The sequence below is a fragment of the Cariama cristata genome, unplaced genomic scaffold (genome assembly GCF_000690535.1).
Source record: "Cariama cristata isolate BGI_N322 unplaced genomic scaffold, ASM69053v1 scaffold39636, whole genome shotgun sequence".
NCBI classification, from domain to species: domain Eukaryota; kingdom Metazoa; phylum Chordata; class Aves; order Cariamiformes; family Cariamidae; genus Cariama; species Cariama cristata.
The window spans coordinates 1-14,219 of record NW_009622226.1 but is presented as its reverse complement, the minus strand read 5'-3'; the positions used below and the strand labels follow the sequence as shown (position 1 = coordinate 14,219).

The window sequence follows — 14,219 nt, the reverse complement described above, 5'->3', positions numbered from 1 at the left end:
TTGAACGTTAAGGACGGATTATTCTGACTCTGCTGAAAGGAAGTGCCTCCCCAACCCCCAAAATAAGATCAGCTGAGCTGCAACTAGAGTGTGACTTGAGATTCAGAGCACTGATCTGAATTATGCTTAGCTTTTTCTGAACAGACAAAAAATTCAGAACTCGAGGAAAGAAGAAGTTAGATTTGCATACTGAATTTTTAACTACATTAGAACAAGTTCAATAACGGTTTGTTTAATAAAATATAGTTACTTCAAATGTTCGTATCAGAGCAACAGATGCTTTTGAAGACTTTTTTTTTACGTGATTTTACTTTTCAGACATATACTAACTTGTGTCAACTTAATGTTTTCATATCTTTCACTTTTCAGAAGCAGTAAGTAAAATCTAATTGCCTATTTGAAAGCTCAGGTTCTCCACATTAAGAAACGTTTCTCGCAGGAAACAAGAGTGTGGCTTCATTTACCTGTAGTAACTCAAAGTAGTGCAAACAATGATAGACTGGGATAAGCATAAGTCGTGGGAGGACGTATCGTACAGCTTCTTTAAACCCTTCAGCAGTAGACTGAAAAGGAAAAATAAACAGGATTACTTACACTGAAATACTCAGAACAAGACTGGCCAAGGCCCTGAAGCTACTAGCACTGCTTTGAGCAAGATGGTTGTGCTAGACACACCCAGGGTATCCCTTCTGATCTCAGTTACTCTAAGCTTACATCTAGTAATAAGGAAGACAAAGTTTGCAAAAACATTTTTGTCTAATGAGACTCTAGCAGATTCAGAGACACATAAATGCTCTGACATCAAGCAAATAGAACCTGTAAACATCCTCTTCCAGGCACTGCAAGCACCATTTCCATCAACAGCTTCGGGTGGATTTTGATGTGTACTCACTAGTGAACCCATCGCCCTGAAAACACCCCTAACGCCTACAACAAATGCTGGCACAATCTGCCTCCTTGAAATGGTAACCACTTGGATGGTCCATATTTTTGTCAGAAGTAGCAAATCAAAGCTAGAGGATGAAGTTACCCACAAGCCATCTTATAAGCATCCTTTAATTCATGGGGAGGTACTCTCATTGCAATCCCTAGCACCTTTGTATTTCAGCCCTGCCTGCAGAACTCAATTAATAGCAATAGCTCAAGGTCACACCACCTAAAAATAACGCACTGTCTATGGCTAAACTGCATGCCTTATTCCCCAGTCAACAGCCACATCCCAGAATGCAGAAAGTCTTTGAATATATTTTGACAAACGCTCATACTCATTCCCAAAAATAACACGTTTTACCCTGGGCCACAGTTTGCTGCACAATTTAAAGAAAACACTGGAATGTTAAAGATCAGCCAGGACTCCCATACAATCTAAAAAACTTTTCACTAACTTCCCTCCGATGTCCTCTCCTCCCAATTATGTATGCTGTGCTTCAATTTACATCCAATATATCACAGAAATATGGAAGTCACATCAAGTACTGAAGAAATTAATATTAGTGTCTCCTCTCCCTCAGAAACTGAGAATCACAAGTTTATGACTTAGAAAATGAGTTAGAAATTTTTTCCTATTCCCAGCAGTTAACTAACACAATAATTCAGGTTGTAAGATGAGGAGAGGTTTTCCAAAGGACGGTGAAATCCCTGCCATCTTCCATATCAAGGAACTATTGAACAGAAACTGAATTACCTGATCTCTTGTTTGGAAATGACCTCTCTCCCTGTTTAAGACTTCTGGCTGCATCTCTCTGCAATTGCCAGAGACAGCTCATATACGTCCACGGCCCAGAGCTTCGACCTCCGCCTTCACTCCACACACCTTGGAGAAGAAGTGTGAAGGAATAGCCCTAGGAAAGCCCAAACCTTCCTATGGTGAGGAGAGTCAGAAAGGAGGTCAGATTCACTGTCAAATCACTCAGTTACCCATTTAATCTGGAATAAGGCTTTGGGCTTCAAATTTGCTAGGGAAGTAGATAAAGGGCCTTGCTTCATTCACCAAATAGTATTTAAAAGTGAGATGATCCAGCTTACCAAGCGCTCAGAGCTGAAGGGGAAACACTCACCCTGAAGGAGTGGCTGAGAAAGCTCAGCTTGCAGACACGGGCCTCAGTGAACCATACAAACTAAATGCTACTGTAGTGGGTTTAGCTGGGAGCACCACTGACCGAACACTTGCTCAGCAGCTTCTCTAAGAGCATTTCTGAACACAAGCTCAGTCTTCTGAACAGTAGTCTTTAATAGATCTGCCACGGTGGCGGAGGAAAGTGATAAAAAATCAAATTAAAAAAAAAATAATCAAGGATGATCTTGCTCGATAGTCTTTAATTAAAGAAATGATTCAAGAAAAACTGCCAGTCCCAGCCTTAACACCGAACAAGGGGGCCTGGGATAGGTACAGAAGGAAACGAAAATATTGTGCCTGGGTGCCTGTGTTTGGTATTAAAAGGCAAAACAGAAATAGAAGTGGCAGGTATGAGAAGTCACTCTCTATTCTCCAGCAAGGGAGTCTGATGTGAGGGCAAAAAAACCCACAAAAGACCCACGACTGGGTCGGAGCTATGTCCAGTTTTTACAAGAACAGGCAGAGTCCAAATATCTTACAGTGAAGAAAGGTCAAAATCTAGAAGATTTCTTCCTCAGTAGGAAGTAAAGAATTACTGACAAAATTCAAATCTTTGAAACAGCCGAGCTAAAGCAATTCAGTATTGAATTTGCACTCACCTGAAAGTGGAGAGCAACAGCAGGTTTTGCCATTAAGCTATTAAAATGCTCATGAAATTGTGGAGAGAGAATATCTTGGGACAAGGTTTCATATGGATCAAAGGCTTGCTCCTAAATAAAAACAGAGAATTATATACATACGTGAAGGATTCAAGATATTTCTGTCCCAGCTGGTACAATTAATTCCTTTAATAACCTGATACACAAGTGTAACTTCTCAAGAAAAGATCAATTTTGCAAAACAAATATTCAGTAAACCACAAACCTTTTTCACTTCCAAATTTTAAATGCACACATTTTCTCAGCATTCCTCAATCTCACCATACTTACTACTAACACAAACTTTGTTTTACTGAAGCAGTGGGAACCGAGAGAAGTTCTTGCTTTCAGCCCACCCACATTTCATACAGAATGGCAATTTACCTCCTCTCTGTCAATAGAGGATGACACTTTGGAAAGAAGTAGAGGTTAAAGATGAACTTTGGAGACTGTCACAAGGAGGCATTGTTGTACCACCACCATTTCAGGGTGCATCACGTAAGAACGGTCAGTCATAAGCAGTGGACCTCTGCACGCCTTTCTGGCCATGTTGGAAGCCTGGGAAAATACCTCCTCTCTCTGGGACAAAGCAGCTAGTCTGAAAGAGTCTCAGAGGAAAGTCCTCTCATGACACCAAACATTTCAGGTCCAAAAAATTATGACTCTGGATGGGGTATCTGGCTGTGATTCTGTAATATCAACTACAGTACAATGGGATGAAAACCTGACTGTACATGAATCTCTGCAGGAATAATTTATGACTGCTCATAGATCACCTGCTCCAAAGCCTGCCAGGCTGCTCCCAAGTCTCTGCAGATTCACTGGGCTGAATCACTCATGAATCACCGGGTTATCCAGTGCTGATGGCACGATGCCCAGAATAAGCACGTACCTCCTTTCCACCTTAATGGAGCAGTGCTTGTCAGAATACAGGCTGCAGAGTGTGGGAGCACCAACCACCACAAAGGCTCATTTGAACTTTCAGGTAAAGTCTCCAATCTTCCATTTGCAGAGGGTCCAGGGGATTCCCAACCTTACTCACGGGGCTTCAGCAATTAAACTCCTTGCGGGGAGGAGAGGCACAGAAAGCACTCTCTTTTCACATGCAAATTGTACTCATCACTCTCAACTCTCCTCATCAAGTTCTAATCATCGCTGTCCATTCGCATTAGATTGTATCTGGGAGGGGAGATGGAGGGGGGGGGAAGGTTTGGCACTTCAGCAGCAACAGCTGAAGAGAAATGATGAGACGCTAACTGAACAGGCTGGTTTTCTTCAGTAGAACCTAAATCGAGGTCACAGCCTGGATTTTTAGTTTGTTAGTTTACTCCACGCCCGCCCACTACCTGCAAGCACACAATGTGGGGGGGGTACACTTACACGACACCATCCAGGACAGGAGACAATAACACTGCATATACAGTTTCTCCTTGCCATACTGGCGAAGAAAAAAACCCGACCATTAGCCTTTGCAGAAGGAGTAAGGTAGCCATGGGGTGTGGGCTCAGCTGCATCCAGAGGCCGGCCGGAGGAATGGACAGATGGCTGCGGCTGCAGCTCCGCCGGCTCCGGCCTCCGCACCCCACGACACCAGCAGAGAGCAGAGCTGGAACTGCTCCTCTCGATGTCATCTTGCATGCAAAGCCACTGGGGGAGCCAGCCCGATACATATTTATTCTGTGCAGTCTTTTTAAACTTTTTACTGCATTTTGGAAGTGTTTTCAGTTTCTTCCACCCAGACTTTAATCAGTATTTCAAGTTTTTGGGGTTTTTTTGAAGCCCAAATTGAAACAAACTGCATTCAGTATTTTCCCCAAGACAGTAATAAAAAAAAAAAGGGGGGGGGTTAAACTTGCAATGTTGCAAAAGTTACTGAAATATGGAGATGTTGACTTGATGCCCATGCAAGTTATCTTACAGCAGCATATGGTTCTGGATTGGTGTCTGTACATTTCAGCCCCTTTTGCTGTAGCGCACTGGTTTCCACCTTTTGCGCTTTGTGGATACCTAAAACTTCTCCTATGGAAACGCAAATACCAGCACAACAAATTTACAAGCTGCCTTCTGAGGACCACTTGGAAGCAGGCACAAAGACCCTCTCTGCCCTTGGTTCTGAGGCTCTCCCCCTACTAGCTGAAGGCCACTAAGGAGATTATCTCAGGCAATCATTAAAACACGCTGTCGTAGTGAGAATTGCAAAGTTGCCACCAAGTAAAATTTTTTTACCAGCATATTAACAAATATCCTATCTCCCACTCCTACGTGTCAGGCATCAAGTTTTTGAATTTCCTCCACACCAGGAAAAATGTTTTATTTTCCCTATACTTCCTTATCTCAAAACCACTACAATATTTATGTTTAAACCTTCCAGAGAACTGATGCAGAAAACCAGACAAAGCAGGAAAAGCCAGCTTGCAAGGGTTGTTTGTTTTTAATTATCCTTCCAAATAAGTTGAAGGACTTTTATAATGGAAACACTAAGCAAACAAGCCTGGCAGTAAGATAGGCAGAGCAAATAAACACTTCACTTTCATATCTCTCTTTAACGATCCGTTTTCCAAATCCTCACAGAAAGATGATCTCAACATGTGAGATGATCAAATGAACAGTCCAGTTATTAAGTAGCTCTTGCTCTATATTAACTGAATTATTAAATTCAAACTTACTACCTGCATAAAATTCTGAAGAATAATCTGTTCCTCATTTCCTATTTTCACTTTAATGAAAATCAGGTGAGATTTTTACCGATTTAAAAGGATTAGTTTCCCTTAAAGCACAGGACGCCTAAGAGTAGCTTTTGCAATAAACTGAAATATGTATGTTTTCCAGGATAGTGCTGTACTATTTCAAATTTTAAGTCTTTTTTCAATTTTAACGTAACAGCTACTTACTTTAATTCATTGTTCAAATGCTTCTCATTATTATATAAGCAAGCATTCAAGGTCAGGCTGGATGGGGCTCTGAGCAACCTTATCTAGTAGGAGATGTCCCTGCTCACCGCAGGGGGGTTGGACTAGATGACCTCTGAAGGTCCCTTCCAGCCCAAATGAGTCTATGATTTTATGCTTTAACAACTTAAGAGCTAAGACATAGTCAACTGGACCTCCCTATTGATATGTCACAAGTCATTTATTGAAGTAACACCAAGAAAACTTAACCTTTATGGTATGTTTGTGAGTGGCACATGGGCTGAAGGATCCGTATTCTTCACACCCACAAAAATGTAATCATTTTCCAAATGGTACTGGTGTGTTCATCCAGTCCTCAGATTTTAAAAACTCAACATATGTAAAAGTGAAATGGAAGTTTTATTGGTTGTTATTTTCTTTATAAAGATCATAATGTTAAGAGAAAAACCATAAACTTCACATTCACCATGTGGTTCATCTGAGATATTCTCTCTCTGGCCAGAACATCCCATTCTACTTCCTCTGTAATACGGTCGGTGTGGCTTACATGATTATCCACACACTTTGGTTCAAAAAACTGGGGTCAATACACCTCTCAAGAAAAAGTAGACTCCATTTAAACATGTCCAAGACAGCAAACACTCCACACATACCTTGGTAATTTGTTCCAAGAGTTAGCTCCCCTGACAGTTAAAAAGGTGTGGTCTGCTTCTAAGCTGAACTGTCCTCCTGCCTTTCAAATACCGCATTTTTCCCGTGCACACCTCTGCTGAATTCCACAGTCATTTTGTCCTCTATTCTCAGGTCACAAAGGTACCTATACTCCTATCTACTTTGACTAAACTGAGCTCTATCTCACTGTAAAGCATTTTCTCAAAAACTTTAATTTTGTGACTCTCTTCTCTAGTCCTTCCAGTATTTCAATGCCCATTTAAAAAACAAAACAAAACAAAACGACAAAACCCTGACAAAATAATTGTTAATAATGTTCCAGTATGAGTCACAGCAAATCCATGTGCAGTGTCTTCCCTTATTCCTACTCTTTAATATTTATTTTATAGCTCAATGGGTATCAACAGCACTTTTGCTATAATACTGAACAGTAAACTTCTGTTCAGTTCCATGTCTGTTCTGATACTTCAGTCCTTCTCAGTCATTGCTCTGCAGAGACATTTCTCAGTCCAGATGTAGAACAACGCATTTGCCTGAATTAAGAACACACTTTCTTTGAGTTAGCTCACTGTCCAGAGTAATGCAAATCACTCATCTTGCAGATCTACATCCAACTGCTATGATTTTTGGGTAGCCCTGGGCCTGACACCAATGCCTACAAAAATCAGAGCACTGATTTTTTCAGCAAGCAATCCCAGGTAGTTACTTTTCAAATCCACATCCCTACAGGATCATAGAAATTAATTCCCACTCTGAAATAAGATTTTAGTTTTGTGCTCACCTGCTCGATACTGTTTCTGTGACGGGTAGAAAACACACTTTAGCTTACCTACTAAAGAACGGGTAGGGAAGGTCTCTGTTCAGAGCTTATTAAAAGGACATTTTACAACTGCAAATTTATCCGATATTATTGGTCATGACCAAAAGTTTTCTAAGAAAATAAAACAATGAGTGATTAAAAAAAAAAAAATAAACAAAAAACCCCCCAAAACAACAAAACATCGTACCTCTGCAAGATCCTCAAAGCAGCTGCCAGCCAGAGGGTGAGGACTACTTTCATCAGTCATTTCAACAGTGTCCTCAATCAATCCTAAAAGCTTCACTGTCAACTCATGAATATCTGAGATGTTGCTAAATATCACATCGATATCCTGCAAACAGAAAACGTATCGCAGTAGTATTTAGAATGATTTTTTTTTTTATTTTGCTTATGTAAATATCGGAGTATTTTTCGTGAAGTCTGAACCAAGAGGTAAATGGAAAAGAGCCAACAGAAAGCTAGGAAGAAAGTTAAATTACGTGGTCTTCCCAGCCGTGCAGCCTTGCCTGGGCAGATCCAGCCTTGCACAATTCTCACCCCAGCGAAAGCAAGCACACCATCCTTCCCGGGCTGGAGCAGCAGCAGCCCTGGTACAGGCTGTTCAGTGCTCTGGACAGAAACGCCTGGCCTTTTCAGCCACAATGCACAGCTGTTATTTTCCCCTCTGCTGATTCTCGTCTCTCAGAACACAATAGGAAGGAGGCAATTTGAAGCAGCTCCAAGGTCAGATCCTCTAAACCACAGGTAAAACTACAGCAGCTACTGGGTTACTTTAGCAGAATACTACCCAAGTACAGAGGAGGAATCGGCAGCTTCCTTCTCCAAATTCTACTTTAGATTTTTCCAAATTCACACACCACAAACACACTCAACTAGGCAGCCCCTTCCAATGACCTGCATTTGTCTTCTGACCCCACTTCTCAGAACCTTCTTCTGCCCCAACCTAACACTGCAGAGCTTGCTTGACCTCCTGCCAGTGCCAAGACCGTGGCAAACTCCTCGTGGGAACAAGCAATCTCAAAATTTCTCATACCCGTTCCCATATAACAAAAGAATATTCCTCAGCTCCAAAATATCGCTCCCTTCTCCTCCCATCATCTTTGTTTGAATTCTGTCCCCCACATTTGCACAATTCTCTGACATCCTATCAGCTACTGTGGAACCTCCACACCCAGCTGTAATGGGAACACCTCCTGCTGCCTCTCTTTTTAACCTGCTGGTATCACCTAAAAATCCCAGTTCAGGCTCTGCTGGCCTGGTCCCCTTCTCCTTCCTCCCACAGGAAGGATTCACTAATCTCTCGTTATTACTTCTTCTCTTACAAGAGCTGTGCTTTCTGTAGCATCTCTAGCACCCTGAAAACAGGACTGGCGTCACATACAATTTCCATCAAATATTTCCATCATTTGCCAAATAGAGATTCCCTTCGCAGTCAGTCACACGCTAGAGAATCCAGAGCCAAGGGCTGTTTTACTGTAGTTTCTGCAGATAGGAGTGCTCTGGGGTAGACTTCAAATGTCAATTCAAGCATTTATCTGCATTCACTATACACGCAGGTGGAAAACTGTTAATTTTTGGGTTAAGCAAAAGCATAGCTATTACCTACATAACCAAACGACTCCAGCTATTGCTGGCATCTGACAGGGAATTGTGTCCATTAAGCCTCACTCCGAGAGCAGCACTCTTCCTACTATTAATGGCAATTCCTCCATTTTATTTCATATATAGTCAACACTCATTATGCACTGACATACAATAAATCACATTTAATTTTACCCCCAACACAGTTAATGTAAAATTGATATGTTATGGCTGCTAATGGAGTAACCAGCATTACACATCAATAACCTATTAAAGGACTTACATTAGGTGTGAACAATTTTCTGTTTGATAGGAAAGCTTCCCGAAATACTTTTATTATCAGATTCAACTCCCGCAGATATTGCCTTTCTTCTGCAATTTCGTTTCTCACTAGGTCATAGTAGTTGAGTTCCCCAGAAGAAGAGGGCTCATCTTCACAGAGAGAAACCAAACCAATGTCATCTTGATCAAACATATCCATCAAAACCTAGCAAAGAAATTTAAAAAATTACATGCAAGCCTGATTTTTACACTTGGCTCAAGCTCAGCTATTTCAATGTGTTCAGAGAAATCCTTTGAGTTTGTAATACAATACTTTCTGTGATCACTTTCACAAGGGAGTAATATTTAAACTTTGGCAGTAGAAGGCTGGGTCAGTTGCCAAAGCCATTTTCCCGTTTGTAAGTTAGTACGACCTAGAAGACAAGTTACAATTCATGCAGAACCAACTTTGAAAACAAGGCATCTTGCATAAGCCTTTGGCAAAACCCTCCTGATAAAGATAAACAAAAATGTTTCTCATTTTAATGAGAATGAAAACTATAGGTCTTTTCTGTATTATAAAGAAGGAAAGAGCTCTCATGACAAAGTGACATCAGGAGGACAGTAACACAGCGGAGAAATAAAGGACAACATCATTTTCTGCTTTTACATTGTTTTGTAAGTACTACTACCGTTCCAAAACTTAACAGGCTCAACTTCAACTTAAGTCTTTACTGTGACAAATCTGCCATGAACAAGGAGAGAAGTTTCTGCATTTGAATAAGACCAGTCTCACCCTCCTGTCCTACTTTGGATACATCCTCTTAAAAAAAAAACAAAACACCAAAACAAAACCCAAAATCACCTCTAGTACCTACCACTTTAATCCCAACTCCTTACCTTATCAGCACACATCGATACTTTAATGTCCTGCTGGGAGATCTCAAAGTGCCGTATATTGAAAACATAGTTTCCAGCCAGCTTTAAAATGTCAGCCGAGATGTATTCTAAGACAGCCACGATATACAGAGAGACATGGTAATCTACCTTGTAACCTAGGACCTCCTACAAATTGACAACAGGAGGGGAAAAAAAAAAAAGAGCTATTTATTCCAGAAATTAATTCAGAATGACAATTAACACATTGAGTTTTCTACTGAAATTGATCTCATCTGTATTGATAATTTACAGTAATGTAATGGCCAGGGCAAAGGACAAATGGAAATCTAAGCAGCTGACTCAAAGGAAATGCTTGCAAATACTTCCTTGTGCTATTTTGCCATATACTGACAGATGAAAAACTACAGAACTTTCAATAATCCTTCCTCTAAAAATGACAGTCCTAAAAATAGGGTTCCTTCAAGGAAGGGGCTTCACTGGAACCACTCTGGTACTTAAATTTTAGTCTATATCTATGCGTACTGCAAGACTCTGGCCCTAATCTGAACTCTTCAGAAAAATGCATGCTTCATTTTGAATTGTTCTTGATGGAAAAAGTTATCTTTCATGAAACTACAAACTATATGTCCAACCTCTTACGTACTGCGATCCATTTTAGTCCATCTTTTACATTTGGCCAAACAACTAAGCTGTCTGCATCCTTGCATTACATAAAATAATTAAACTTGAATAATTAAAATCTGAACAGAAAAAAAACAGGATCAACGTCGCATGCTCCTCTTGTGATACACGCTCATGTTCTGCAGAGCATGCACCACATGGCCTCTTATTTGACCGGACCATCAGAAATAAGTACCGGTAAGATCATGCATTTGAATAAGGTAGTCTTGTTCTTATCGTATCTCGATGCATCTTCTAAAAATCAGATTCTGTGCCTATGTCCACACGCTTCTAAATCAGGTTTCATAAAAGAAAGCCAGCATTGTCTACGAAAATCTTATTTAATGCTATTTTCTTTTCTAACATCTCTTCCCCTCTCATTAACCATCACAAACTCAGACATTGCATATAAGAACACAGTGACTAGACCTGAAAAAGTGCTTTAATTTCTGCTTATGCTTGAATAATGTTTTCTCAATGCAGCTGGAAACTCTGGTGCAACAATGCCACCACTGGAGAAAAGCATTTTTTAAGCCATGAACGAAAAGCAAAATCAACAGAAAAAACAAATACCAAAAAAGAGCAGTGCTTGAATTGGCCTGAATCTATAGTCTGTATTTAGTCTTTTGTTGCACCTTTGCAGATCTACTGATTTTAAAACCAAGGCGTCAGTGACATTCAACAGTAACTGAAAGGACATCGATACACATCTTAGTTGACAACACACAAGGAACAGGATCTACTTGTTCCCTCTTCTATTTTGGCTTCTGCAGCATTTTGAAACAAATAAAGGTGTCAAAACAGTGCTACTGAAGTAGGTAAGGTATTTGAGTTTGTTTCGGTTTTATTTATGTTAAAAACTAACTAGTCATATTTCAAAGTAGAGTAATACATTAACAAACTGACATCTAGAACATGATGAATTTGGGGATCTACTTTTCTTACACACTACAATATATTCATCCTGTTCTACAGTGACTCTTTACTCTTTCACCCCACGAGAAACCTCCATAACTTCACACAAATTAAAGAAAGAATTAAAGGTTAAGCTGGAGGGCGATAATACAGCTGGGGGTGTGTGGTGGGCAGAAGCAGCGGTCATCGGGTTGTTGGTTTAAGTACCTTTAATAAAGGATGTATTTTGTCCACAGGTAGCAGGAGAGGGTTTCTTCTTTTTCGTTTCTCTATAGCAGACTGCGCATCAGCAATCGCCCACTTGTCTATTGGATGAGGAAATGTCTTTTGAACGCGCTCCTGTCCAAACATAAAGAGTGCACTTAGATTAACCGCAGTAATCAAAGTGAAGTTCAAAAAAAACAAAACAGCAAATTACTTCCCCTGTAGTATAGACAATTCTCCTCCTCCTCAGTGTTTGCAATACGTTTTCCTAACGGTTCTCTCCTCTTACCCAACTCAGCTTCACTCTTTTCAATAATCCCAAACAACCTCCCTTCCTTAAGCACAAAGAACTCCTTCAAATCTCCTAAAACAACTCCTGCTGTATGATCTTTACATCACAACAGCAGCAAGAAACCTCAGCTGAGACCAGGAGCCCAAAATATAAACAACATCAGGAAGTACTAAACCGTTTACAGTCTAAATGAAAAAAAAACAAGTTGGTATTGTTCCTATTTCATAAAAGAGCGTAACTTGCCCTACATCAGATCAAATTTATGGCAGAAATGAAAAACAAGTGCATGAACTTCGAACTAGGAGGAGGGCTGTGATTCATGAAAAAGGCTGGCTATAACACTTTGGACTCCTCAAGCCCACACAGGAGCATCTTCCCTGCTGCACAGCCAGTCACCACGGTTGCAGTTCACAGCCCCCACTACAATGGTAAACTGTATGCAATTGCAGGTTATTTGTGTAGTGATTCACATTTCAACAGCTGCGATAGAACAGGTGAGATGACCCCCTCACCAGAGAACAAACTGCTTTGGGCAGCAGTCCCACACTTCAGTAGCCCCCAGCTAGACACGTGCAAGACCCCAGTCCTGCTTTCCGTGAAGTTCTCCAGGCTTCCCCCCTGTAAGCTGGGGAATTAAATGCCGAAAGAACAAGCCTAAACTGAACTCTGATGACTGCTTAGGTGGCTTTGGAAAAGTAAAGTTTTTTAAGTTAGACAGCTCTGTGGGGAGTAGTGATGACTGTGCCCTTGCTCCACCAGGCATTGCCGGGCGGGTACAGTATGCGGTGTGGTGCTGTACCCGACCTCTGCTTTGGACCAGTAACCTAAGCCACAGTGAGGCCTGGATGGGTGGTGACTCTTGTAGGAGAGATTTTACTGATGAGCTGAAGAATGAGCTGAGAAAAATGGTGAAATCTATGTGTCCCTTTGATAAAAAGATTTTTAGACATATTCTGAAATTTAACAGGAGGCCTGAGGTCTTCTTAGAGGCAGCTTTTAAATATTTGCACGTGGCCATATAACACTCAGCCTTCTGCGTCAGCTGTCTGTGCCAGGTAAACAGACAGTGACCTTTCCTCTTGGGCAGCAGCCGAAAGCTCGGGGCTGGTTCGTCGAAATGAACTTTCCTTGAGATTCTACCAGGAGATCGCCTGCAAAATGGACGTCACGTGGCATTCAGCTGTCCTTCAGATTACCAGCGCACTTCACGAGTAACACACCCCTTGCGCTCTCCGACTTTACTGGCTCCCAGTGTTTTCTTGGGAACAATCTGAAGAATTTGAAGGGCTTTTTCTATTTATAAAACCTTTATAGTTTGAGATTTTAGACCTTGATCTTGCAAATACTTAAGTATAATACTATGCACAAATAGCTCCATTAACTCCAGGCTGTTATGTAAATACCTGCATGATAAACTTTAGAGATCAGAGTGCTCATGTTTTCTCTGAACAGCTAAAAAAAGCTGAGGAGCAGAGCCAAAACCTTCATTCGTAGATCTCGGATGCCTGCTGGCAGCACAATCTCACCAACAACCCATACCACAAAACTGAATTCTACTTTCCCTGCTCTGAATGTATTGACCTACAGAACAGTAACGTTTCGGGGAACCAGTTACCACAATTTAGACCTAACTCTGTGTTTTTAAATTAAATAACTGTTATATTGCCAAGTGCAACAATGTTTTATTATTCACTGCTTTAAAATGCCAGGTATATTTAAAACACAATACACAGGATTTAGTGTTTGGCTGTGATATTTGTAACCACAATTCAGAGAGTTGTCAGTTATCTCAGAAGGCTGTCTGTATTGTGTGCAGTCTACATGTGGTAATTTGTGGAGCATACACATACGTACACAGGGTAATTTTATCATCTCGTGACTCAGAAACAGAAAACTATGGAGTTGGTGTGTAGAACAATCAGTGCTATCTCAAACTGTCCTCTGTGCTGAAGGGTTTGATCAGCTGGGAACTGGAGAAAGAACATGGAATTTCTCAGCTCCGTATCTAAAGTTCAAATCCAGACGCGAGGTAGTAACAATCCTGAGAGCTATTACGGGACGATTAAGTTTTGCTTTTATTTAGTCCTACTATAATCTTTATGCATCAGTATTACAAAATACATTAATCATAAACCAAAATTAATAATTAATGAATTGTCTCAGTGTTGAACAAAGGGTGATTGCTGCATCTAATAAGAACCTAAAATCCCTCAGATAATTATTTTTTAAATATATATTTATTTTTTTTTAA

At 40.6% G+C, this 14,219-nt stretch overlaps 1 protein-coding gene across 1 annotated transcript; it reads right to left on the bottom strand.

The window, feature by feature from the left end:
* Window positions 1–464: 464 nt before the first annotated feature.
* On the bottom strand, window positions 465–11,811 carry LOC104163307 (son of sevenless homolog 2-like; the record flags this gene model as incomplete). Its single annotated transcript, XM_009702266.1, has 6 exons — window positions 465–563; window positions 2,716–2,826; window positions 7,343–7,486; window positions 9,020–9,223; window positions 9,898–10,062; window positions 11,680–11,811. Coding segments are annotated over 6 exons (855 nt in total), but the record flags the coding sequence as incomplete, so codon positions are not given.
* Window positions 11,812–14,219: the final 2,408 nt, after the last annotated feature.